The 27,250-nt window shown below is 43.3% G+C and overlaps 1 protein-coding gene across 2 annotated transcripts in view; it reads left to right on the plus strand.

The window, feature by feature from the left end:
* The window catches only part of DNAH9 (dynein axonemal heavy chain 9), a 303,268-nt gene that overhangs the window by 36,373 nt on the left and 239,645 nt on the right, over positions 1–27,250 (plus strand). For both annotated transcript variants that reach the window (XM_077327460.1, XM_077327461.1), the window contains exons 18-28: positions 1,372–1,594; positions 5,176–5,342; positions 6,092–6,962; positions 8,159–8,289; positions 11,286–11,412; positions 13,797–13,949; positions 16,687–16,812; positions 21,887–22,126; positions 22,719–22,879; positions 23,528–23,684; positions 24,764–24,868. In XM_077327460.1, coding sequence (XP_077183575.1) covers positions 1,372–1,594; positions 5,176–5,342; positions 6,092–6,962; positions 8,159–8,289; positions 11,286–11,412; positions 13,797–13,949; positions 16,687–16,812; positions 21,887–22,126; positions 22,719–22,879; positions 23,528–23,684; positions 24,764–24,868 — 2,461 coding nt within the window. The remainder of the gene's footprint in view (positions 1–1,371; positions 1,595–5,175; positions 5,343–6,091; positions 6,963–8,158; positions 8,290–11,285; positions 11,413–13,796; positions 13,950–16,686; positions 16,813–21,886; positions 22,127–22,718; positions 22,880–23,527; positions 23,685–24,763; positions 24,869–27,250) is intronic.

The raw sequence follows: 27,250 nt of genomic DNA on the forward strand, positions 1-27,250 counted from the left end.
GGGCCTCCAGCATATACCCAGCTCATAATTCACCTTCCATTTATCATGTCATTGCTTAACCCACTTTTGGGCATCTTTACATTGGCATGATAAATGTGGTTTAAGTATTGTGTTCAGCATTCATATGACTGATTCAGCACATGCTGAGGATTAACCTATTTTTAAAATATGCCCCTTTGGTCATATGAATTGGGCCATAACTTCGGCTTCATTAACAACAATAATATCTCAGTAATCCTCAATACTAATCCATGTGCATTATCTCAGTAATCCTCAATAATAATCCAGCAATACATTATTGTCATCCCTAATTTACAGATGGGGTCAGAGGTTGATACATAGTGACTTGCCTAAAACTAGCTGCTGAATTTATGATTGAGGATCTTAATATATTGACAGCATTTTCTGAGTCGCTATAGTCTAGCAACAAGTGCCCACTATTGACATACCATAAACCTGCTTACTAGATTTAGTGAGTCACTGGTGGATCTTGATAAATTTGGGGAGGTTTGAGCTAGAATTGCAATTCTTTCATTTTTCAATGAAAATACAGGAATCTTGTATAATTTCACCTTAATTATGTATCTGTTGTGTATTTATGCTTTGGGATACATAGTGACCCTAATCCAGAGTGTATGTGAAGGTCTCTGGTTTATTGCCCATGAAATCTGAAGTAGAAAAAAGAATGTCAGGCTAATTACAATACTGACATTGTGCTAAAGAAATCAGGAAAAAACAGGAAATCTCTAAAGTCCCATAATAGGATTTTAAATATCAACCTTTGGTTAAAGTTTTAGCGTGTGAAACTTCGGGACTCACATTACTAGTAAAAATTATCTTGTTTATGCCAATTAAAGGTGACTGAGACTGAAAAATTATCTTGTAAAAGTAGAAAGATAAATACATTATGAAATACACATATGTTCATCAGAGGAATGTTTCAGCTTACTATTTAGCATAAATGTGCATTTTAAAACATAAATTCACAGAAGTTAAAATTAAACTAAAATTAACATGGTGAATCATGAATATTGGCAACATAAAGACACATTCCAAAATTATTTTTTTAACAAGAGGAGAATGTTGTTAATTGTATTGGGAAAATTGCTTTTCCAATTCTATTTTAACACATAGGCATAAGATTGGGATGCATGGTTAGACTTTTAATAGTTCTCTCTGCCTTTTTGCATTTGGATGCTTTTCTTGATAGAATCCCTGGTGTGGCCAAGTTGGAGCCCCTGTGGCCATGACAGGTGGTCATGACCAGAAATTATTTTCACACATTGCTTCTTCCATGTGCTGCCTTTCAGGTTGATAGAGACAGCCAATAATGATAATTCTCAAAAAATGTTGTTCCTGTTCTTTTTTCAGTTTGGCTGACCTTGAAAAGTTTGTAGAAATTGCTGAGAGAGGTTTGAGCAAAGATGTGGAGAAAGGAGATTATGAAAGCTTGGTGGCAGTTATGGGTCATCTGATGGCTGTGAAAGAGAGACAGACCAGCACCAACGAGATGTTTGAGCCCTTGAAACAAACAATTGAACTGCTGAAGATCTATGAGCAAGAATTGCCAGGGGAAGTCTACAAGCAGCTGGAGGTGGGTGGATACATGTGACTGGTAGGCACATTTTAGGACAGATTGCAAACTTAAAAAAACAGTCCTCTGAGAATATTGTCAGCCTCAAAACACATGCTTATTAGGATGCAGTGCTTTTAGGAAGGTTGCTTTGATACTTGGAGGATACAAAAGATTATCAGAAGTGCAAGATAAATTCCACAGTTTAAAGTTTCAGGGATTTTGTTCCTCTGTATTTAGATGAAATGAATGATAAGGTAACACATAATCCTGTAACATTGGCAAAGCTATGGGATGTATGGGCATATTAAATGTTTGCATAGGATACTACTGAGAGCTTCATTTAAGACACTGACAATTTTCTAAAGGAAGAACAGGATGTAGATGTAAAATACAGTATGTTTACCTTTTCTAGCCTGGGATCACAATACTTGAAAGATAGAATCATAGAATCAAAGAGTTGGAAGGGGCCATACAGGCCATCTAGTCCAACCCCCTGCTCAACGCAGGATTAGCCCTAAGCATCCTAAAGCATCCAAGAAAAGTGTGTATCCAACCTTTGCTTGAAGACTGCCAGTGAGGGGGTGCTCACCACCTCCTTAGGCAGCCTGCTGAAATACTCTGACTGTGAAAATTTTTTTCCTATATCGTTGTACTTGAAGTTTAAACCCATTACTGCGTGTCCTCTCCTCTGCAGCTAACGGAAACAGCATCCTGCCCTCCTCCAAGTGACAACCTTTCAAATACTTAAAGAGGGCTATCATGTCCCCTCTCAACCTCCTTTTCTCCAGGCTGAACATTCCCAAGTCCCTCAACCTATCTTCATAGGGCTTGGTCCCTTGGCCCCAGATCATCTTAGTCGCTCTCCTCTGTACCCTTTCAATTTTATCTACGTCCTTCTTGAAGTGAGGCCTCCAGAACTGCACACAGTACTCCAGGTGTGGTCTGACCAGTGCCATATACAATGGGACTATGATATCTTGTGATTTTGATGTGATGCCCCTGTTGATACAGCCCAAAATGGCATTTGCCTTTTTTACCACTGCATCACACTGCCTGCTCATGTTTAGTTTACAATCCACAAGTACCCCCAAGGTCTCGTTCACACACAGGGGCTTTTCGCACGCCTTCAAAATCGCACAATGGTTGCCAATTGAAAACGCTACTGATTTGCCGTTATGCACAACGTCGTTGACAATCTGCCACACACCTGAAAACGATCTGCAAAAAGCGCTTCCTTGTAGCGCTTTCAGGGAAATCCCCAAAAGTGGATTCACCCTCCGGAAAGCGATACACTCCTGCAACCAATCTGCAACACTAGCGAAAAAGACCTGTGCGTTAACATTGTTGCGGTTTCTACAAAGTCCCTCCCCCTGGTTCTCTCCTCTGATCTTCCGGCGAAGCGATCGCCATTTTTTTTTCTCCGAGCGAGCGGGGATAAACGCACCAGCGAGCCTCTGTTTAGAGGCTTCCCGGGCTTCAGTCCCTCCCCTTCAGTCACTAAGCACAAACAAGAGAAGCCCGTTTGCTGATGTATTTTCCCTTTATTTTTTACACATTCATTCAGCCGAAAATCGGGCCCGTGAGAGGGGGGGGGGTTTCACTCGGAGGGAGCGTGGCAACGAATAAATGACAACTCAAACACACCAGGCAGCTGGATGGGGCTCTCCGTTGCAACGAATCAACACAGATTCGTTGCAATGGGTCTGTTTTTTTTTTTTTTAAACTTTCTTAAAGGGAAAGGGGCTGTTTGGAAGCATGCTAACGGCTGCCCATTGGATTTTCAGCCGAAAATCGCGCCCGTGAGAGGGGGGGGATTTTTTTTTTTCACTCGGAGGGAGCGTGGCAACGAATAAATGACAGCTCAAACACACCAGGCAGCTGGATGGGTCTCTCCGTTGCAACGAATCAACACAGATTCGTTGCAATGGGTCTGGTTTTTTTTAAAAAAAACTTTCTAAAAGGGAAAGGGGCTGTTTGGGAGCATGCTAACGGCTGCCCATTGGCTGCTTGACGGCCAGGGGCGGGATGAGCTTGGCAAGAGCGCTTCCTTTCGAGACCGGAAGCCTGTGGGAAACGCTACAAAACGCAACTGGATTCCACTACAAAGGCAGGTATGCATAACGACGAATTCCACCATTTTAAATGGCGATTTTTCATTCAGCAACCAATTTGCTACAAAGATCCCGGTGCGAAAAGCCCCACAGTGTTACCTAGAAGCGTATCCCCCATCCAGTAGGCATGCTTTTCATTTTTCTGACCCAGATGCAGAACTTTACACTTATCTTTATTAAATTGCATCTTGTTCTCATTTGCTCATTTTTCCATTGTGTTCAGATCTCGTTGAACTCTGTCTCTATCTTACGGAGTATTTGCCTGTCCTCCCAATTTGGTGTCATCTGCAAACTTGATGAGTAGTCCCTCCACCTCCTCATCTAGATCATTAATAAATATGTTAAAAAGTACCAGGCTGAGCACCGAGCCCTGAGGTACCCCGCTACTCACCTCTCTCCAGTCTGATGAAACACCATTGACAACAACTCTTTGAGTGCGGTTCTCTAACCAATTCCCTATCCACCTAACTATCTGAAAATCCAGATTGCAGTCCTTTAAGTGGTGTTGCCCTTCTGAGCAACAGAATGCTCACTCTGCACACTCATTGGAGGGCAAGAGAGGAGCCTCTGAGCCATGAAAGAGAAGTCAATCTCTTTCCTGACCCAGGAGTTCAGCAGATTGGTAGAATACAACTTGTAGGGCACAAATGCATCTGCCAAAGCCAGGCTCATGCTCCTTAAATTCCCCAGAGTGGGCCAAGTGCCTTCCTGATGGCCTCCATTTCCATGGAAATCTGAGGAATGGTCATGTTGGAATCTTGCCCAGAAGGGGAAGTGGGCAGAGGAGCGGTGGAGCTGTTTTCCACCTTCTCTTCTACTAGAGACAGAATGTTCCATCTTGTCTGCAAACCTGCCAAGACAGCTCATCTCTCCCGTTAGACAAAACTGCCTTTTATGTGTGGCTGCACATGTTGTCAGTATGTAGATCACCTGCTGATTTTCTACATGGGATGTGATGACCCCTTGCAGCCCCTGCACCAGTGCATATGCTGCTGGAAGAATATCTGCATGTCCTATGTGTGTCCAGAAAGGCAGCCAACTTGTCCTGAAGCAATAGGATCAAGGAAAGGATAAGACCTGGATTTGCCATTTTAGACAAGAGCACCTTGGTGAACTCCCTAAACAGCCTAAGGATGTCTGGGAGTCAAACATCTTCTGTTGTTGAGTGGTCTCCCACTCCTGTTTATTTTAACTTAATTTTTAGGTTCTGAAGAAAATTTTTGGTTAAGGTTTAATAATTTAGTTTATCTCCTCTACCCTATGATTTATGTCAGTGGTGGTGGTAGATGGAGGGATAATATCTAATGAGAAAATGCTGGTTGACAAGAGTTGGTACTGTCAGTAACATGTCCTAGTAACATAGCCTGTTATCGTACTCTGGTATGGATGTGCACTGAACACATGGGAGGATAGGCTTGTGGCTGAATGTGGAAATTACTTTCTGCTAGAATCTTATTTTTGCTTTGCTTTGTCTTGTTTTGCTTCCAGGAACTGCCTGAAAAATGGAACAATGTGAAGAAGCTGGCAATAACTGTGAAGCAGCATGTGGCTCCATTGCAAGCAAATGAAGTGACAGTTCTTCGCAAGAAGTGTGCTGTGTTTGATGTGGAGCAGCACAAATTCAGAGAGCGATTTCATAAAGAGGCACCATTCAGGTTGGGGCAGATCACTGTCCTGAAGCTGTGAAAGTGTGGAGGGCTTGTATACTTATCTTTGGAGGCGTTTACTTTTCTGCTTGGCTACCAAGGGGTGAATTACATGAATGTAATTCTGGTTCTTTTAAAGAGTATTTTTGTAAAAAAAATACTGATGTTGAGGCTGTGATTTAGAGATGGATAGGACTGTGGACCCCTTAATGCTTCCCTCCTGCTGAAGATAGCTCTCCTTTCACCCATCTGGGTATTTTTGTTATACTTCATTTAGTTCTACTTTTTTCTTGGTGAAATCTACGGTGTACCTTCTCCACGAAGGGGAGAGGGATGCAGTAAACAATTATCAGTGCCAAACAGTGAAAAATCACTGGGTCAAGCCTTCTGAATTTAGTTCAATTAATTTTGGATTCTTTACTAAATTTTAGCCCCTTTTGTATGCCTGTTTTGTTCCTGGCTAGCTGTCATTCTAAGGTCCAGTGTTCAGAAATGTGGTCAAAGATTTATTTCTTTAAAATTAGTTTGAACTTCTGCATGTGGAGAACAGAAATCAGTGATTAAGGAATAACATGGAGGAGAGGAAATATTTTGTCTCTAATTTCCTTTCACTCTAGTTTTGTATATGGGCTTGTCTCTTCTTCGGTTTTTTCATACCTTCGCACTTTGTTAGGAGATCCAATGCATACATGGGCAGTTTTGCATCTCTAGTAGATGATTTTGCACTTATATCCACATGATTAAAATTTATGTCATAGGTTTGATGCTGCAAATCCCTACCAAATGTTGGATGTGTCCCATACTGAACTCAAGCAGATGGAAATTACCATGGCTTCAATTTATGAATCAGCTGACTTGTTCGAAGTCAGTGTTCCAGAATACAAACAACTTAAGCAATGCCGAAAGGAAGTGTGCATTCTTAAAGAACTTTGGGATATGATCTCCATAGTAAACTCCAGCATGAATGACTGGGAGACTACAACATGGAAAGATATTAATGTAGAAAATATGGAGCTGGAGTGCAAAAAATTTGCCAAAGACATTCGGAACCTGGATAAAGAAATGAGGGCTTGGGATGCTTTCTCAGGGTTGGACAACAGAGTAAAAAACATCCTGACATCTCTCAGGGCAGTGTCAGAACTGCAGAATTCTGCCATCCGAGAGAGACATTGGAACCAGTTGATGCAGGCAACAGGTGTGCAGTTCACAATGGATGCAGACACAACTTTGGCAGACCTGCTCAAACTCAACCTGCACAATTTTGAGGACGAGGTCCGGAGCATTGTGGACAAAGCTGTTAAAGAGATGAGCATGGAGAAGGTTGTGAAAGAGCTGAAGACCATTTGGGCCAGCATGGAATTCCAGTATGAGCCTCATCCACGCACAAATATCCCTCTACTGAAATCTGATGAGGAGCTTATTGAAACTTTGGAAGACAATCAAGTTCAGCTTCAAAATCTGATGACATCAAAGTATATTGCTTTCTTCTTAGAGGAAGTGTCTTTTTGGCAGAGGAAGCTGTCAACAGCGGATTCTGTCATTTCCATCTGGTTTGAGGTTCAACGGACTTGGTCTCATTTGGAAAGTATATTCATTGGCTCAGAAGATATCCGGTCACAGCTTCCTGAGGTAAATATTCATATAGCAATACGTTTTATAACTTATTCAAGATAATTCAAATACTTTGGCCACCTCATGAAAAGGAAGGACTCCCTGGAGAAGAGCCTAATGCTGGGAGCGATCGAGGGCAAAAGAAGAAGCGGACGACAGAGAATGAGGTGGCTGGATGGAGTAACTGAAGCAGTAGGTGCAAACTTAAATGGACTCCGGGGAATGGTAGAGGACAGGAAGGCCTGGAGGATCATTGTCCATGGGGGCGCAATGGGTCGGACACGACTTTGCACCTAACAACAACAACAACAAGATAATTCAAGGCAATTCATGACAAAGGCAACAATCTTTTAATTCTAGAAATGTATACTAGGCTGTTGCTGTTAATTTAGTTAGGGAACACTGTGTGGTTAAACTGGGTTAATATGTATCTTGGCTTGCAGGTTATTCCAGGTATTATAGTTTTGTGATGATGATAGAAAGACTAGAGATGTCTTAGCAGAAAGGTTTTAACACTTCTACAAAAGACACTTCCCTGGACTCTTTCAACAAAGCTGGATCAGTATAGATAAAAATGTCATGGATCCATTGGGTCAGGAAATGTAGCATATTTGCCTGTTTAGCAAAATAAGTTTGGGGCCCATCTGATTTTCATATACATATGAATACTAGCCTGAAAGCCCATTGCATCCAGGAATGCAGTGGGATCTAGTGAAGGGCCTCAATGGAGGGGGCTGCTGCCAGCCTAAATGGTCCTGGAGCTTTATTGGGCGCGTCTGGATTGACCCGTGCGGGCTGAAGCACAGTCTGGACACCGGGCATGTCCCTGCACAGCGCTCCGCCGACAAGGGCTTTTTGTAAATATTAATCTATTTCTCAGAAGTACAGGCTTGAGATTGAAATTTTCAGAACCTTTGAGCAACCTTTTGAAGGAATTCATTACCACAGTGAGAACTAACATAATATGTACCTGCAGAAAGAGGCTACAAATTAGGATTGAAACTCAAGTCAGTGATCAGGGGCATGTAAGATGCTCTTCTTTTGGAACAGACCTGCATTATTTCGTTAGTCCCCTTATCCTGCAACTGTTTTAGCATTAATAATTGTTTTGAGAAGTGCTCATCTGTTTCTTTAGGTGCCTAGTTAATGTATGCCATGGTGTACTTGTAGGGCTTTCTGAGCAATTAGTAGGACTCTTGCCATTTCGTTTGTAGGATTCAAAGCGTTTTGAAGGAATTGATGTTGACTTTAAAGAGCTGGCATATGATGCTGAAAAGACCCCAAATGTAGTGGAAGCAACCAACAAGCCGGATCTTTATGAGCAACTGGAAAATATCCTGAACAGGTTAGTACTATATCTATTTAGTTACTAGCAGTAAAGCCCAGTGCATCCAGGAATGCACCAGGCATTAGAACTGGGGAGGCTGCCCTGACCACACCGGGCTGGGAGGTGGCAGTGAACTTGGTGCAGCACCAGCACTGTTCCGTGGGCCAGGCAGAGGTGGGTGGGGAGGTGGCACACAGGGCTCCAGCTGTCTTGGCCTCGTACCTCTTTTGGGACTGGACTGGGCTGGGAGGCATCAGTGCCTCCGGTATGGAGCCAGCCCTGCTCCCGAGGCAATGGGGAGGTGGCATGGCCCTGCGCAGGACCAGGTGGGAGGCGGTAGCGGCCCCGCTCTTGAGGCTCTCCTCATGGCCCTCCCTCCCTCCCAGTTCCTCCTCCCTGCTGCACTCAGGCCCCCACATCACAGCCATGAAGCAGGTTCACTCCCCCAACTCCTGCCCGCCAGCTGTCTCCCCTCCTGGCCCGTGCAGCCACCTGAGTGTGCAGCTTGCAGGTGGGCGCAGGCCATGTGCGGACGAGCAGGTGATAGCGAGGACTGGCATTGTGGGGTCATCCTCCTAAGACCTCCCTGCTGCATCCCGGTGTTGCCTGGCCCAGCCTGCAGCGCTCCCCCACCCCTGTGGTCCAGGCCACCGGCTGGCTGCCCTCTTGGCCGGTGCAGCCACCCAAGTCGACGGCTTGCTGGCAGATGCAGGCCACATGCGGGTGGGTGGGTGGGTGGGCAGGCGGCAGTGAGACCTGTCATAGTGAGGACACCTTTCCCCCCAGGCACTCCTCCTCACATTGGCACTGATGTCAGGGCCTGTTCCCCCTTCCCCACTTGATCCGGACTACCAGCTGGCTGCCCCAGGTCTTTCTCCCTGCATCACCTACCCCTCTTGTCACCTGTCCCCCCACAGCACAGATGCTCGGGCTCACTCCCCTGCCTCCCGGCTTCCAGCCTACACAGCTGATCAAGTCAGTGGCTTGCAGGCAGATGCAGGCCACGTGCGAGCTGGCAGACAATGGCGAGGGCTGGCGTCTCAGTGTTGCCTGGCGCTCCCATGTGGAGCCGATGCCCAGGTTCATTCCCCTGCCCCCCTGCTCCTGGCCAGCTGTCCGCATCCCCTGCTCCCAGCCAGCTGGATGCAGCCCCCCACTCCTGGCCAGCTGGCTGATCTCCTGGCCCATGCAGCCGCCCTGGTTTGTGGCTTGCAGGCAAGCACAGGCAGGCTGGCAGCAGCAAGGTCTGGCACTGTGGGGTCCCCCTCTCCCTTGCTCTCCTCCCTGAGTCACTTGCCTTCCAATGGCACCAATGCCCGGGCTTGCTCCCCCACCCCTGGCTAGCTGGCCACTCCCCTGGCGGTTCCCAGGTGGGCGCCGGCCAGGTGTGGGTGGGCAAATGGTGGTGAGGCCTGGCATTGCGGGGTCCTTCTCCCCTGGTCCTCCTTCCCGTGCCCCCTGCCCCTCTGTGGCACTGGGGAATCCAGTTCTACATTGCTGGCATACATTTCAAATATTTAAAAAGTATTAGTAAAAATATGACATGTGCATGAAACCAAATAATGGTTAGGGAATGTACATGCTGGAGAGCAGAGTTTAGTTGTGACTTTGTTCCTGAATGGTGGAAAATGCCCATATCCAAAGTGAATGCCCTATTACATCAATTGCTTCAACAGAGCTGAGATCCTACAGCTCATGCCATTTCAGGATTAGACTAAATGATGTCTTTTGTACAAGCAGATTTAGGTGAGCTTTTTGTTGTGGGGGCAGCATAGTGGTAATGCCTATTTAAAATTTCCCACAGCTTCGAAAGCTATCTTATCAGATTTTCCTTTGTAGCCATTTAGGAGAGCTTTTATGTTACTCTGATTCCATCAAATGACTTATTTTGTATGGTAGAAACAACACTTTTCTTTAATCATGTGCTTGTGGAGAAGGTTTAATGGGAATTTACAGCATTATTTGTTAATGTGTCCCAAAAGCCCTGAGATCAAAATACCTAGTTCAGCTATTGTATGGAAAATACCAGTGGTCATTTCGGTCAAAGACTGAAATCTGTTATTGAGAAAATAATTCTTTCTTTACTTATTGTGCTATAAAAGAATGTCAAAAGTTTATATCTGAGCATGCAGCTGACTTATTAATAATCTGATTTCTCTGCTTTTATAAATGCATTATTCTAATAGTCCTATGCAGAGTTTTCCCGTCTGATTCATTTTAATGAGCTTAGACTGAGATAACTCTCCACAGTATTGCACTATAAGGCTCTAAATTAGGGGTGGCCAAACTGCGGCTCTCCAGATGTCCATGGACTACAATTACCATGAGCCCCTGCCAACAAAGTTGGCCAAACTGTGGCTCTCTAGGTATCCATGGCCTACTGCTCTAGCTCTTAACATACATATTAAGTTTGGCCAGCTCTGCTCTGCTCTAGCTTATAACATACAAGTTCATAATTATAATGCATTCTCTGTATTGTATTGTGAATTCATTGTAAAATAAATAAAAAAATAGATTTTGTTTACTTGTTGGTTTTATCATTCAGACATTTCCATTTTGTCATAAGTCATAACCTTTTGTTTAGATTATTATCATAATACCTAGATTTCATGTTGTGTTTTTAGTATCCAAAGTGCTTCAGTGCAATAATCCTGAAAAGCAGGCCAGTGCTATCATCTCTAGATTGTAAATGGACGATGAAACTGAGAGAGGACAGATTGATTGCCCAAGGCCACCTAGTGAGTTCGTGACAGAGGCAAATTTTGAACTGGTGACCTGGATCTTTGTCCTGTCTCTTATCCACTATGAACCTTCCTCTCCCAGTTGTAAACTGATTTTGATAGCTACTGTAGCAGCTATCAAAAAGCTGCCATGGCTGTCAAAAAGTTCCAAAGGAGTGGTTCAGTAAGGGAAAGCTGAGTCATGCTTGGAAAGTATATTATGTTTGTTTTTCTCAGATTTTCTGGTTCTGTCTGTGGTCTGTATATATGCTGTTCTGTGTTTGATTTTGTCAGATTGTCTATGTGTGAAAAAGCCTTGGCAGAGTACTTGGACACCAAGCGGCTGGCGTTCCCTCGATTTTACTTTATTTCCTCTGCTGACTTACTGGATATTCTTTCAAATGGCACCAACCCACAGTTGGTAAGTCACCTCAGTTTCTTTCCCACTGTTTTGTCACAGCTGCAGCATGCACCATAAATCTCCACTAGATGGCAGCCTGTACATCCCATGCTTCTGTCTTCATGGTGCTCTATTAAGCTTTGTCAGCATATAATTTTCACCGAAGGGATAGGTGAATGCTTGCAGGTTAAGTTTTTCCTTTAAGTGCTGGGCACCAAGATACAGCAGTTTGGATATCTCCTGGCTATCTGTAGGCTCTCCTAATCCTCACACTGATTGGGGTTAGTCCAGGTTGGGTTAGCAGGATCCATAGCTCTCATTGCAGCCTCTCCCCCACCCCACTGCTTCTGATGTGCCTTCCTAAGCTTCATTCAGTTTAGTGTTGCTGGAGTACTGCTGGGAAGCTTTTGGCTTGAAAAACCCTAAGGATTTACAGAGATTGGATTGGAATTGGAATTGATTACTAATTTTGGTGTGCCTCAGAAATCAAGGGACCTTTTAAAAGGAACCCAGTTCTTCCAATTTCCCCCCTTCCATTTCCAGCTTCTGTTGGCAGAGATCCTGATTCTAAAATAGGCTATTTAGGAGTCAAAAATAGTAGGCAAGTTCCATTTACGTATGCATGAGGGGCACATGTAACTTTTTCAAGGGCATCCTTGGACATTTTGCATGCCAGACAAACCCGAGTGATGCTTTTTTCCTGGGTCTTTAATTTATTCCACTGTTGTGAACAGCTGGTGACAGCTGCCTCTGCCACTGCTGTCTGTCCTTTCTTCCTCTATCCACATATTTTTTAAACCAAGCCCATACATGCATTGCTAAAAATATCAAACATGTGCTGATGGGTTTTAGGATTTCCAGTGATACAGTCCATTGTTTCTACTACAATTGGGGGCTGCCAAAGCAAACAAGTTAGATTAGGTCTGATTGCTTTCCAGTGTGAACATGCTTACATCTTCACAGTCTGCCACTTGAGATGGGGGAGTCTAGAGTCAAATTTCTTGAAATCGGATGAAAGTTTTCCTAATTTCATTGAGGAATCGGAGATGTTCATGTAGGTTGGAGTCCCCAAAGTGTTCCTGGTCTTCCACGAGGTGATTCTCTCCCTGTATATGCTGTATGGAGGGCCACCCTGGTGTTGTGTTCAGGATGGCAGCTTTTAATCTGGAGAACTGGGTTTGATTCTCCATGTCTTCTCCATATGCAGCTAGGTGGGTGACCTTGGCCTAGTAACAGTTCTTTCAGAGCTCTCTCAGCTTCACATGTCTGACAGGGTGTCTGTTGTGGGGAGAGGAGGGGTAGGTGATTGTAAGCCGTTATGAGAGTAGGGTACAAAAACCCAGCTCATCATCTTCTTTCTCCTCAGTTTCCTCTTCTTCCTCCTCTAACCCTCCTCTCTCACCTACCCCCTCTGCAAACTCTATAAAGAGAGAGTTGGAATTTGATTTTGTAAGTATCAACAAGTATTGCCTATTGGGATGTATCTTTTCAGCAAAACCACTTGATGTCTGTCAAAAGTGCCCTGTGCTTGCTGAAAAAGATGGAGCAGAGTGAAATATAACTAGACTTTTGTGCCTATCCATAGGAGGCTGTGTACTTCTATTGATAAACCACTCCTGTTCTGATTCTAGGGGATCCTCATGATTTGTGGCTGGTAGATTAATGTGAGTGTTATGTAATAATTCATGTTTACACCGGGAAAGTGTGGTTTCCTTCAGCACAGAAGTTTGTTAGTTACCCATTGGGCTCAGAGACCTTCACATTTGATCAATGCCAGACACACAGGGGAAGACACAAGGAACACAGAGAAAAATATTGCTTTGAAAGGTTTCCTGGTATGATGGAATTCTTTGAGCTGTATCTGTTAGTCCTATTTAAAGTGATCTGCAATAAAATCAAAATAAATGTCAAGTGGAATCAAATGTAGATAAACTTGTGGCCTTTCCATTGTTGTCTCTGAGCTCAGTTTGCTGATTCCAGGAGGAGGATTAAATGCATAACAATTTTATCAGTGGGGCCAGTATTGAACTTGCAATGATTTAAGTGCTATTGAAGGCTTTAGGGGATCTGTTGGTGGGGAATGAGAATGTTTTATATACAGTTTGTCAAATGGAAGGAAGGATGTTTTGTATATAAAAGGAGCTTTTCTCAGGACTGCAGTGCACTGCTTCTGTAAGCTGCTGAATTCCAATTATGGCTCCCAGCCATTTCAGAGAATTTAGTTCTCTAAACTGAAAATAATGGACATGAAATATAAGCTGTCTTTGGCTTTCACTCTGGTCCTATGGTACAGCTCTGCTGGTGCTGGCATTCTCCTATGGCATCGCTGGGAACCCTTCCTTCAAAAACCAGCCTGGGAAAGTTGTATTTACTTCCTGTTGCTCAGACCTAATTATTTTTTGCAGGTCCAGCGCCATCTTGCAAAACTCTTTGACAATATGGCCAAAATGAAATTCCAGTTGGATCCTGATCAACATCCAACCAAGCTGACCTTAGGGATGTATAGCAAAGAGGACGAGTATGTTAGTTTCAGCGAACCATGTGACTGCAGTGGTCAGGTAAGATAATGTCAGCAAATGAGAACTACAGCGATGTTTTTTAAAAAAAACCTTTACTTCATGGGAGTGTTTCATATGGACGAGGATAAAAAGGTGATAGAAGCAAGTGATGGATGCTAGTAACAGAACATCTGGCTCTGATATGCCATACTGCATGACCACAAGTTTAAAGCAAATAAATTAAAAGTTCCATCTTTCTTAGGTTTCTTCCATGTGTTAATGATTCCCCTTTTGCTGTCACTATATTTGAATCAGTAAAGTGGCCTCTGCACAGAGATTGTCTCCACGCTTTCCCATCGTGCCTGCTGTCCCCACCCCTAAGAAGGTTTTCTGCTATAGCAATATAGATACTGCCAACAGTAACAACTGGCTTTATTTTATCCATTTATTGTATGGCATGTGTGTAGAGTAGTCAGGAGATCCTGCGATTGTAGGATTGTCTGGCAGCCAGGCCACAGAAGTTCAGAAGTGGTTTGCCCTTTCCTGGCTCTGCATCACAACCCTAATTTCCTTGGAGGTCTCCCATCCAAATACTAACCCAGGGTGACTCTGCTTAGCTTCTGAGATCTGATGGGACTGGGTGTGCCTGGACTAGCCAGGTCAGGGCATAAGAACAGAAAAAAGTCTGATGGTGGGAGGAGATTGGAATGGGAGTGTACAGGGGGGAAAGAGGGAGATCATGGGGATGGATAAAGGCAAGGAAGTACCCAGATCTGTGCCTTCCCATCCCCATGAATCCCAAACCTGCTTTGAGCACAGTCTTCCTTGGAAGATCGTACCAATGTAGGATTTGGAAATTACACATCAAAGCTGGGAAAGACCTAGAAGTGACTGCACAATGATGTCACGTGAAAGCCAACAAAAGCGTGCTATTCCCCATACGTATGTAGTCTTGTGCAATAGTTGGGGTTAGAAGAAGATGAAAAGGCTTTTCCACGACAGGAATTAAGATAGCTCAATGGCATACTTATGTGTTTGCCTCATCTCTTTACCTCTTCCTATCACATGCATAGTTCAGTCAAAAGGTTGGAAGTTTGGTAGGTCTCTAAGGGCTCTAGTTTTCTGTTGCATCTGAGTTCAGGCACTCAAGCTACTGGAGCCCTTATCCCAGCCACAGACTGGGATTCTAGACCTCTGCTTAATCCTGGTTCAGAATTCTGAGGGGTGGGAACATGCTCCTGTTTGCCCAGGTGCTCTCATTTGAATATCAAGGCATATTGGATTCAAGTGGGTAGTTGTGTTGGTTTGAAGCAGCAGAACAAAGTTTGAGTCCAGGGTCACCTTTAAGACCAATGAAGTATTGTCCAAGGGTTTGCTTCACTTTGTGTCAGACCAGAAGGGATCAGGAAGGTCTGAGGAGAAAGAGCATGACATTAAGCCATGTTTGTGTCCTTCATAGTCAAACATCTGTTGGCTTCTGAGTGACTGATGCATTTTTATTGGATTGTACCTTTTTGCACTGAAGATAGTCTAAAGATACCCTTAAATATTTGAATACACCCTTCAGTCCATAGAACAAAGTGAAAACAGAGATAAGGATATAGTCCTATGTATACCTCTGAATACACATGTATGGGATTGCAGTCTAAACCCCACAATCACTTCTTAACAGCCATCTTTCCCCAAGGTTATGTTAGACAGTTACTTCTCTGGCAGCAAGTAAGGGTCATCCCCAATTGGACAAATCTCATTAGCTACTGTCTAGATAATCAAGATTTTCACCTTCCAGTTCTAAACTGGATGTTATTTGTTGTTCGCCCAATTTCGAGTAAAGTGATACAGGGACAGAGATTTCATGCCGTGAATTTTATGTTAATGAGCCATCTCAAAAGCGCTGTGGTAATTTCAAACAGTGCTGCTCCCCCCCCCCCCAAATTTGCCTTGTGGTCTTTTTCGGACTTTTTTCAAAACTTTCCAAGTTGAACGCTATAGCACTGAGCCCAGTGGAGTCAAGGCATCTCAGTGGTGCTGCTATAGCATTAAAGTGCTCTTGGTTAAGTGCTATAGTGTTTGACTTAAAATGTAAAAAATAAATCACAGGAAAATTGCATGACAAAAAAGAATGGGGAAAAAAGTGGCACTGTAGGAAACACTATGGACATTTTAAACAGCACACCACAGTGAACTCAGAAGCACAATGTAAAGGTATAAAATGGAGATAAGAAATTTCCCTCAAAAGCAGCTCAGCCAAGCTTTGCCAAACCAATGCAAGCAAGCTTGTATGAACAAGTAAATAAATCCCGCTAGCAGCCAGTTACTAAAATGGGTCTGTCTAAAATGACAGAAAAAATCCATTAGCAACCATTTCCTCAAGCAGAATACAAAGGCGGTTTGTAAATGGCCATAGTCTTAGTAGCTATAGGCAGCAAAATTCTATTGTATTTTTATAGAGGCAGCAGGACACAGGTCCAGGGAGAACACTGGAAATAGTAACGAGCCAGCGTGGGATAGTAGTTAAAGAGTGGCAGAATCTAATCTGGAGAACTGGGTTTAATTCCCCATTCCTCTACATGCAGCCAGCTGGGTGATCTTGGCTTAGTCTCGGTTTTCTTAGAGTTGTTCTTGCAGAGCAGTTCTCTTAGAGTTGTCTCAGCACCACCTACCTCACAGGGTGTCTGTTGTGGGGAGGGAAGGGGAAACGTGTTTGTAAACCATTTTGGGACTTCTTTGGGTAGTGAAAAGCGGGGTATAAAAAACAGCTCTTCTTCTAAATGTCTGGATTCTTTTTCTCCTGCAGGTGGAGAGCTGGTTGAATTCTGTGCTGGACCATATGAGGGCTACTGTGAGGCATGAAATGACAGAGGCAGTGCAGGCTTATGAGGAAAAGGCAAGGGAACAGTGGCTTTTCGACTACCCTGCACAGGTATCTCTTGAAATAGCATCCTATTTCTTCTTCGATGATCTACTGTGTATGGGGGTGGGATGGTGGTCATACTGGGAGGAAATCCTGATTATCCTCTTGTCCTGAGCAGCTGCCATCTCTTACACTTGGCTAGTCTTCAAGTGAACAATGAGCAGCTGTCATTCTCTGTTTGTATGAGTCTTCTTTCTAAGAGGTGGTGATTGTGTGTCATAGCTTCTTGTGGCTGTTACTGTCAGTGATTTTACATTGTATCCCACTGAAGTCCCTGTCCTCCCCAGACTCCATCCCCAAATTTCCCAGACTTTTCAGACCTGGATAGAATTGTGTAATCATAGACTCATAAGAGTCTAAAGGGACCATACAGGCCATCTAGTTCCTGCTCAGTGCAAGATAGAATCATAGAATCATAGAGTAATAGAGTTGGAAGGGACCTCATGGATCATCTAGTCCAATCTCCTGCAATATGCAGGACACTCACATCCCAATCTACTGTAACCTGCCACCCCTTTGCCTTTACAGAATCAGCCTCTCCATCAGATGGCTATCTAGCTTCTGTTAAAAAATTTCCAAAGATGGAGAACCCACCACCTCCCGAGGAAGGCTGTTCCACTGAGAAACCACTCTATCAGGAACTTCTTCTGGATGTTTAGATGGAATTTATTTTGAATTAATTTCATCCCATTCATTCTGGTCTGTCCCTCTGGGGCAAGAGAGAACAATTCTGCTCCATCCTCCACATGGCACCCTTTTAAATACTTGAAGATGGTTATTAGATCCCCTCTCAGTTGTCTCCTCTCTAGGCTAAACAGACCAAGCTTCCCCAACCTTTCTTCATATGTTTTGATCTCCAAACCCCTCACCATCTGTGTTGCCCTCCTCTGGACACGTTCCAATTTGTCAGCATCCCTCTTCAATTGCGGTGCCCAAAACTGAACACAGTACTCCAAGTGAGGCTGAACCAGAGCAGAGTAAAGCGGTACCATCACCTCCCGTGATCTGGACACGATACTCCGTTTGATACAGCCCAAAATCCCATTCGCCTTTTTAGCCACTGAGTCACACTGCTGACTCATGTTCAATGTATGGTCTACTAAGACTCCTAGATCCTTTTCGCACATGCTACTGCCAAGACTACTCTTCACCATCTTATATTGGTGTATTTGGTTTTTCCTACCTAAATGCAGAACTTTACATTTGTCCCTATTGAACTTCATTTTATTCAGTTTAGCCCACTTCTCGAGCCTATCAAGATTATCCTGTATTCTGTTGCTGTCTTCAGTTGAGTTTGCTACCCTTCCCAGTTTAGTATCATCTGCAAATATAATAAGTATTCCCTCTAATCCCACATCCAAATCATTTAGAAATATGTTGAACAACACAGGCCCCAGGACAGATCCTTGGGGTACTCCACTTGTCATTCTTTTCCAAGAAGATGCTGAACCATTAACCTGTACCCTCTGGGTACGATTGTCAACCAGTTATTGATCCACCTGACAGAATTAGGATCCATACCACATTTTACCAACTTGTGAACAAGAATATCATGTGGAACCTTATCAAAAGCATTACTAAAATCCAGATAAACTATGCCCACAGCATTCCCCTGATCCAGCAAGGTAGTCACTTTCTCAAAAAAAGAGATAAGGTTGGTCTGACATGACTTGTTCTTGCAAAACCTGTGCTGAGTCTTAGAAATCACAGCTTTCAGTTCCAGCTGCTCAAGGACCGAGCGTTTGATTATTTCTTCCAAAATTTTGCCAAAATTTTGCCAGTCAAGCTGACAGGTCGATAATTACTCGGATCCTCCTTTTTCCCTTTCTTGAAGATGGGGACAACATTTGCCCGCCTCCAATCGTCTGGCACCTCACCTGTTCTCCAAGAAGTGCCAAAAATAATGGACAGAGGTTCAGAGGTTACATCTGCAAGTTCTTTTAGTACCCTTGGATGCAGTTCATCTGGCCCAGAAGACTTTGTTTCATTTAAAGAAACTAGGTGTTTCTGGACTGCTCCAACAGTGATCCTAGGCCACTATTCCCATCCCCCGTGTTGTGTTACGTTTTTGCCACTTTGATCATGATTTCCCTCACAAGAGAAGACCGAGGAGAAATAGGAGTTAAGCAGTTCAGCCCTCTCCACATCATCTGTTATAATTTCACTTTTTCGTCCTCGTAGTGGTCCTATGGTGTCCCTATTCTTTTTCCTGCTTGAAATATAACTAAAGAAGCCTTTTTTGTTATGTTTAGCATTTCTTGCTAGCTAAAGCTCATATAAAGCTCATATTGAGCTTTAGCTTTTCTAACTCTCCCCCTACAATTGTTGGTTATTTGTTTATACTCATCCTTGGTAATAAGGCCTTCCTTCCATTTCCTAAGTGACTTTTTTTTTATTCCTCAAATCTTTTGACAGCTGCTTATGGAGCCAACTTGGCTTCCTTAGGCTCCTTCCATCTTTTCTTCTCAAGGGAATTGCTTGTGATTGATCCTTCAGTATTTCACTTTTAAGAAACTCCCAGCCCTATTGGACTCCCATCTCTTTAAGTCTTTCTGACCACGGGAGTCTACGCAACATACCTTTAAGTCTGTGAAAATCAGCTTTCCTGAAGTCCTATATGTAAAGGTTTTCTGTTTCCCACAATTGAAAATTCCAAAAGCACATGGTCACTGCTACCAAGTGTGCCCACTACTTCCACCTCATCTACCAGTTCTTCCCTGTTGATGAGAATCAAGTCTAAAATAGCAGAGCCCCTGGTTCCCCTCTCTACTTTCTGGGAAATGAAGCTGTTGGCAAGACAAGTTAAGAATTTAACGGAGTTTGCATTTTTAGCAGAGTTGGTCTTACAACAGATATCTGGGTAATTAAAGTCACCCATGACCACTGTTTCCCCTTTTTTTTGAAAAGTGTGTAATTTTGTCTAGGAGTATCTAATTCAAGTCCTCTGACTGGCTTGGTGGTCTATAGCAGACACCCACAATAATGCCACTCTCATTTCCTACTCCTTTTATATTTACCCAAATACACTCAACTGAACTTTCATGCTCTGGTACCTGTATTTCTTCACAAGTATAAAGATTCCTAACATATATTGTTACACCTCCTCCCTTCTTTTCTTGTCTGTCCCTTCTGAATAGATTGTACCCCTCAATTTTAGTATTCAGTCTAAAGTGTCCATGATAAGTATCAGCCCAGCTGTTGTTTGAAGACCACCAGTGAGGGGGAGTCCACTAGTACCTTACATAGCCTATTCCACTGCTCTTCCCACTGCTATCTAGTTGGTATTGTTTTACGTGTAGTTTAAATACATTACTGCAGGTCCCATCCTCTGCTGCCAACAGGAACTGTTCCCTGCTTTCCTCCAAGTGACCTTTTAAATACCTAAGAAAGCAGTCATGTCCCTGCTGCAAGGGGGAATTGCTAACCCTAATTCTGCTTGTAGGTTCACACAGCAGAGATGGGTGTGTTCTAAACAACATCCATTTATTAGGAAGGTGATACAAATGTGAAAGCAACTGGTTTCAGGACCGCTCAACCTTATGAATGAATGATCAAAATGAATGATCAAGGCCGCCTCCCCATGAGACTTACCCAAAACACACAAATATCAGAGGGGGAAAGCCAAGATTGTTCCATTGTAATATATACAATAAATGCAGCACCCTTAAGAAGCTTCTGGAAAATGTAACTTCTGTTATCTGAACAGAATTTTAGTACTTTGGATTCATGGTAGACATTCTTTAGCCTTGCTGTGGGGGTAACTCCTCAGTTGTATATCTTAGAGCAGGGGTAGTCAACCTGTGGTCTTCCAAATGTTCATGGACTACAATTCCCATGAGCTCTTGCCAGCGTTTGCTGGCAGGGGCTCATGGGAATTGTAGTCCATGAACATCTGAAGGACCGCAGGTTGACTACCCCTGTCTTAGAGCATCGGCACGTTGGGTGAAGAAACCTAGAAGTAAAGTTTTAGCAAAGCTTCACAGTTCTTTTCCTAATAAATATTGGCTGCATTTTAATAGATCTTGAAACAGATCAGTGCTGTGAGCATTCGGTTGCCGGTGCGTAAAGATTATCAGATGGTTTCACAGCTTGGAGGGTTTTTGTTTTGTTTTATTTTATTAGAAGCTTTGAAGAATGACTTTTCATTTTCTTCTTTTTGAAATATATGGTGAGCCTAGGTTGTTTTTTTCCAATCTGGAAAGCCAACTTTGATTTAGATTATGGAAACAGGGAAAATTGGGGCAGGGGCAGTACCCCCCCCAAGTTTTTACTGAAATATGGGAAATATGGGAAATATTTCAGTTTTTACTGAAATATGGGAAATATTTCAGCTTTGGACACATTTGCATAGCTCTATAGCTCTGGCCTTCTTAGGTATCTTCATTTATAAATAACTAAACTCTCCTGATGATTTATTTCACACGGCAGTATTTGTTAACCTCCCTTTTCTATTCCTTGACATTTAAGCAGCAATAACTCTGCATTGTGTGCTACTTACTCACATTTTTTATGGCTTCTCATAGATTACCTGACACAGGTGGCAAGGGGGGTGGGGAGTTGTTGGCATTAGCAATGTTTAAATCTCAGCTTCTTATTTTATGCCTGGACTGCTTGATCTTTTGAGACCATAATCCAGTGGCAGGAGTGTTCTTTGAGGCTTCTTTTTTCATTGGGGTAATTCCAATTTATATTTCTACTTTCCTCATGGTTAATTTCAGTAGGATGTTTGTCATGTCTTACGAACATTTGCCCATTGTACTGGCATGAACTGATTATCTCAATCACATTGGACAGGGATTGATTACAGGGACTGGAATCAGGAAAAACTTCTGAAAAATCTTTGAGTATATTTGGTGGTGTCAGGGTCCCCAAGCCCTGACTTCCCCAGAGTCCATCAACCACATGGTCTCATCTGGGTATACTCACCTGCCAGCCACCACAACAGAACCAGAAGATGCCACAGATACACAAACTTTGTTTTAGGAGGAAGCACTTTGTACATGACCTCTCGTGGCTCAGAAAATGGTTTGTTCTTGCTGACCGTGCAAAAGATGCTGAGGTTTTCTTCTTTAAACTTTCCAAGGTTGCACTGACCAGCACCCAGATTTGGTGGACCACAGAGGTTGGCATTGCCTTTTCCCGTTTAGAGGAAGGCTATGAGAATGCCATGAAAGAGTATTACAAGAAGCAGGTGACCCAGCTGAATACCCTCATCACCATGCTCATTGGACATCTCTCAAAGGGTGACAGGCAGAAAATCATGACCATCTGTACCATTGATGTACATGCTCGAGATGTGGTAGCCAAGATGATTGCCCAAAAGGTTTGTTGTATTATTAATTTATAAATTCGCTTTATAGGCTGCCCATTCCACAATGGGCTCAGGGCGGCTAATAGTAACAAGTAGAATCTTTAGATTTAAAAGATGAACTCAGCAGTCTATAGGTGACTTGCTTAAAGAGGGTGAGTGGGGTAGGCTAGGAGGCTAATGATGGAAGGCACCTCCTGTTAACCATAAGCTTGGTGAAATAATTCACTTTTACAGGCCCTGCAGAACTGTAATAAGTCTCTCAGGGCCTGGATCTCTGCTGGCCGACTGTTCCATCAGGTTGGGGCAACATGCATTAAATAAGTAAATAAGTAACAGTGCCTGTTTAGCTACATATTTTATATTATATGCTTCCTGTATGTAACGCTCCAATATGATAACTGTGTGTAACTCTATCATATATGATAAATAAATAAATAGTAACAGCACCCCCCCCCCCCAACTGCTATTCTCACAATAATTGTGAAAAGAGAGTTGGGAGAAATTCTTAGAGGAGAATGTTGGGAGAAATTGCAGTCTTTGACTTTGGGATTGTTTTCATGGGAAACTTTTTTTGTGATTTTGTTTTTGGGCTCTGCTTTTGAAGGTGGACAATGCACAAGTATTCCTTTGGCTGTCACAACTCCGGCACAGGTGGGCAGATGAGGAGAAACACTGTTATGCAAACATTTGTGATGCTCAGTTCCTCTATTCCTACGAATATCTTGGGAACACACCACGCCTGGTCATCACCCCTCTGACAGACAGGTAGATGCCTGGAAACCTTTCCATGGATGTATTTATTTTATTTATAGATCGATTTATATACCATCCCTCTTGGACTTGCCCTTGTGGGGGCAGTAAACAATAGGTCAGACATTTGACAATAAAAGCAATAATAAAAACAATAATCAGCAAAATATAAAATCATAAGAGCCTCGTGTGGCACAGAGTGGTAAGGCAGCAGACATGCTGTCTGCAGCTCTGACAATGAGGCTGGGAGTTCAATCCCAGCAGCTGGCTCAAGGTTGACTCTGCCTTCCATCCTTCCGAGGTCGGTAAAATGAGTACCCAGCTTGCTGGGGGGTAAACGGTAATGACTGGGGAAGGCACTGGCAAACCACCCCGTGTTGAGTCTGCCATGAAAACGCTAGAGGGCGTCACGCCAAGGGTCAGACATGACCCGGTGCTTGCACAGGGGATACCTTTACCTTTACCTTTAACTTTACCTTTTAATAAAATCATAATTAAAGCTGCTGTCAGCATCAACATAAATAATTATTAGCATTGATCTTAAAATAAGAAGCGCTGAGTGACACTTAAGCCACTTACCAAAGATTACCTCATTATTGGGTGTGAAGCAGAGTTTCTGGCCAATATTTACTTTTCTTCCTTCTCCCTCTTGGAACATGGAAGATGCTACATCACTCTCACTCAGTCTCTGCACCTGACTATGAGCGGGGCTCCTGCAGGGCCAGCTGGGACTGGAAAGACCGAGACCACCAAGGATCTGGGCCGAGCTCTAGGCATCATGGTGTATGTGTTCAACTGTTCAGAGCAAATGGACTACAAGGTAATTGTCCAGATCCTCTTTAGAATGAATATCTGTTTGGACAGATCTAGGCAGGAAGAAATGGAGCTAACTTCTCCAAGGTCTTCTAACTTCTCCTATGGCAATTTTCCCGTTCTGCCTCATGTTGGAAAAGGTAACTGTTTCTTTTAAGACATAACAAATTACTATGGGACTGGCTGCAAATCTAAACATACACATTTATGCACAAACTCCTAACTTGTTGGTTCAGAAAATGTTTTATGGTTCATTTTGATTTTGATAAATTGTTTACTGATATCTTTCTCATTTATTTTCGTTTCCATCCCCTTTTGAGGCAGTTTTTCAGCACCAATGAGATCTGCCCACTAGTATGGAAGTGTTCCCGGACAGCGTGGACTGCTGTTCATGATAATTAATCATTCTCTTCAGGCTAGATTGATTGTCCATACACCCTTTTCTTTGCTCGTTCAAGTAATAGTTAATTACTATGGTGAGAGAAAAGTGGCTATTGACTTATCAAGTTCACTTCTTCGATTTTAAGGTTGCCCCCAAACCTCTAAAATGTTTTCAGGATCCAAAAATGGAATTATGACTTTGTGAGGGAGTTATTTTAAGCACATTGGCCAAGAGAGTAAACTGCCTTAGCTTCTTTCAGAACACTGGAGTCAGCACCTGCTGCGGGAAACCAAGTTATCCTCCTGCAGTGCTCCTCTGATTCACTTGTGATCCTATCCCATTGCTTGGGAATCACTGCTATCTACTGTACAGCTAGATGGTTCTTTGTCTTCTCATTTGATATAAGAGAACAACTACAGCATTTTTCATTCATCTGATGTGGCTGAGAGCTGACCCAGGAAGCCAGGCAGCCAGTAGACCGGCACCAATAATCTCTAAACAAGAATGTTCTGCATATATAATGAAAGTGAACAAAGTAAATCTGTTTGTCGTTGCTGTCATTTTCATTCTGCTGCTGGTCCCTTTGCTCTTTAACTAGTGCCTGCAGTGCTCCTCAAATTGCTTATGAGACTGGAAATGAGTGGTACACGTTTTACTGAAACACATTCAGGGGGTAATTGCACTATCATGTCTTTCTGTTGCAGTCTTGTGGGAACATTTACAAAGGTCTTTCTCAGACTGGCGCTTGGGGCTGTTTTGATGAGTTTAACAGAATATCTGTTGAGGTTCTGTCAGTGGTGGCTGTACAGGTAAGTAACAAGCCCTGTTATATATATATATATTTAATAATAAGGATCGAGGGAGCTACACCTCAGTGATGTGGTTCTCTCCACAAAGTACTGTGATATACTAGTGGAAGAGGCTTGCATGAGGCTGTTGGTTTTAGTGCTGATTACGGTTATGTAATTTGGAAATGTAAATGAGCCTCGTTATGAACACAGTTATCTTTTAACTCCAGTGTGTTCAAGTGATTGACAGATGGGTCAGGGGCAAAGGATTCCTTATAACAATTTTGTTTAGTTCTGTATGTACCACATTTGTACAATTAACACCTAGGGTGCCAAAAACTGTTGTATAGGTGAGAACTGACATTCATAGCCTAGTTGCATTGAAAGGTCAGACAATGAAGGTTTAAAAAAATACACCCATGTTTGCATTTTTGGTAACATTCATTGTATTTAAAGTGCTCAACCGTTTCCTAGCTCTGTCATGCTTTCTGTTGGGGTTAGCGGTACAAAGATAGCTTTTGTTCAGTTGTTTTTTTGGCAAGTTATTAAGTTGAATCTGCAGGCTGTAGAATCTAGGGGCCAATTTAGCCAGCAAGCTTGGTACTGTGCTGTGGGAATATACACCAGAAACAGAGACCATACAGCACGCATTCTCCTTTCGAGAAGTCTTCAGATATGGCATATGTTAAAGTAGTGTTTGGACCAAATTCACAGGGTAATTTCTGACATGGCAGAGCCTTCACAGATTTACTTTTTGAATGTGGTTGTAATTTGTACAAATGTTCTGTCATTCTGACATTTCCCAGGTCACCTCACATGTCAGAGATTTTTTAAGACAGATGCAGCTGTACCAAACAGTTTTTGCCTAATTTTGCCAGACTGATTCGCCATCCAAGCCCTTGAGGTTCTGGTACCATCATTGGGACTCAGTCTGCTTCAGATGTGTCCAGCCACATACAATCTTTGTCTTTCTCTGCCTGTCCTCTCTTTGTTTCTTCCCACACTCATGTCATGTTCCCACTGACCAATAAACCAGACTTGGCATAGCAGCAAAAGGTGGCTTATTGAAAGAGTGAGATAGAATACATGAGTCTTCTTGTTGAAATTGATTTGCTAGCTACATACAGATCAAAATGTTTCCCAATCTCCCCACTCCCCTGTGACCCTTGATTTAGAAAAGGTGGGTTTACAACTGCCCCAGCCACACTCAGGAGTTACTTTCAGCACCCAAGACTGAGCTGCAGATAACCGCCAGTCCCCCCCCCCGCTCCGTCTTCTGGACTATTTTGTTAACATAACTCTACCAATCAGTCTACACAGCTGTTCAAAGACATGGAATACAGGAGATAACACTGATGAGCAAGAGAATGTATTTAGTCACAGGTCAGAGCAGTGAAACCCTGTCCCTATGGAAAGTATGGCTGGATACTACAAAAGCAGATCCTGGCAACTAACATCTTCATAGGTAGATGTTACAGTTTTTGGGCACTCTTGCCCAAAAGAGTTGCCTGCCCATTTTAAGAGCTAACAGACCCAGCACAAGAAAGTTTACTGCTGCAGTCAGGTCCATCATCTTCCCACCACTGTGTGTGGCTAAGAGCTGTCAGCACCACTGAAGAATTCTACAGGGGATAGAGGTGTGGGTCAACGAAGGGATGGATGGCCTTCAGCCCATCTTGCACTGCCAGAGGGAAGGTGAACCTGCTTAGTGGCGGAAGGTATGGAATCAATGGGTGCCTGTCACCTTCCCCAGCTTGTGTATTGCCTGCATCTGAGAAACTCACCATCCCAGGAGGTGGAGAAGAGAGTTGGGGAGGTGATGGAATGTTGCCTCCCATCCAGCCTGTACAGCTGTAGTCTAGGACTCAGGAGGAAGGAGAATTTGGCAACACAGTAGTTAAACATCTTCCTTGGTGGCAAACAGCAGCATGGCAAGGCAGGGGCACGGAGACAGGCATGAACATTGCCTCCTCCTGGACTACCACCAACCTCAAGATCAGGTTTCCTAAACATCTTCTTGGCTTGGATATGCAGTGGATGGGCCTTGGAGAACTTGTAACTAAGGCTACAAACTAAGGTAAGATCTGTCAGAGCATTTGCAGAATTTGTCTCTGCTTATGATTTAATCATAATTTAAGCTGTTGTGTCAGTTAGCTTCTCCTAGTGCTGGCTGGCACAGTGGACAGGGGATGTGTGCCAAAAGCCAGTGGCACTGATGTAATTCTTATACAGAAAGTCTGTTGCATGGGCCAAGATGACTGTGGAGAAAATGTTTATGTGAATCTGTGCAGTGATAGTTGGTGAATGATGAGCTTGGTATTATGCATTAACCAGTACAGAGCACAAAAGGGAATGGGGAATAGGAAAGCTTGGACTAGGAGTCTCTGGTCGATTCAATCTTTC

This window comes from Paroedura picta, chromosome 3, assembly GCF_049243985.1.
Source record: "Paroedura picta isolate Pp20150507F chromosome 3, Ppicta_v3.0, whole genome shotgun sequence".
Lineage (NCBI taxonomy): Eukaryota > Metazoa > Chordata > Lepidosauria > Squamata > Gekkonidae > Paroedura > Paroedura picta.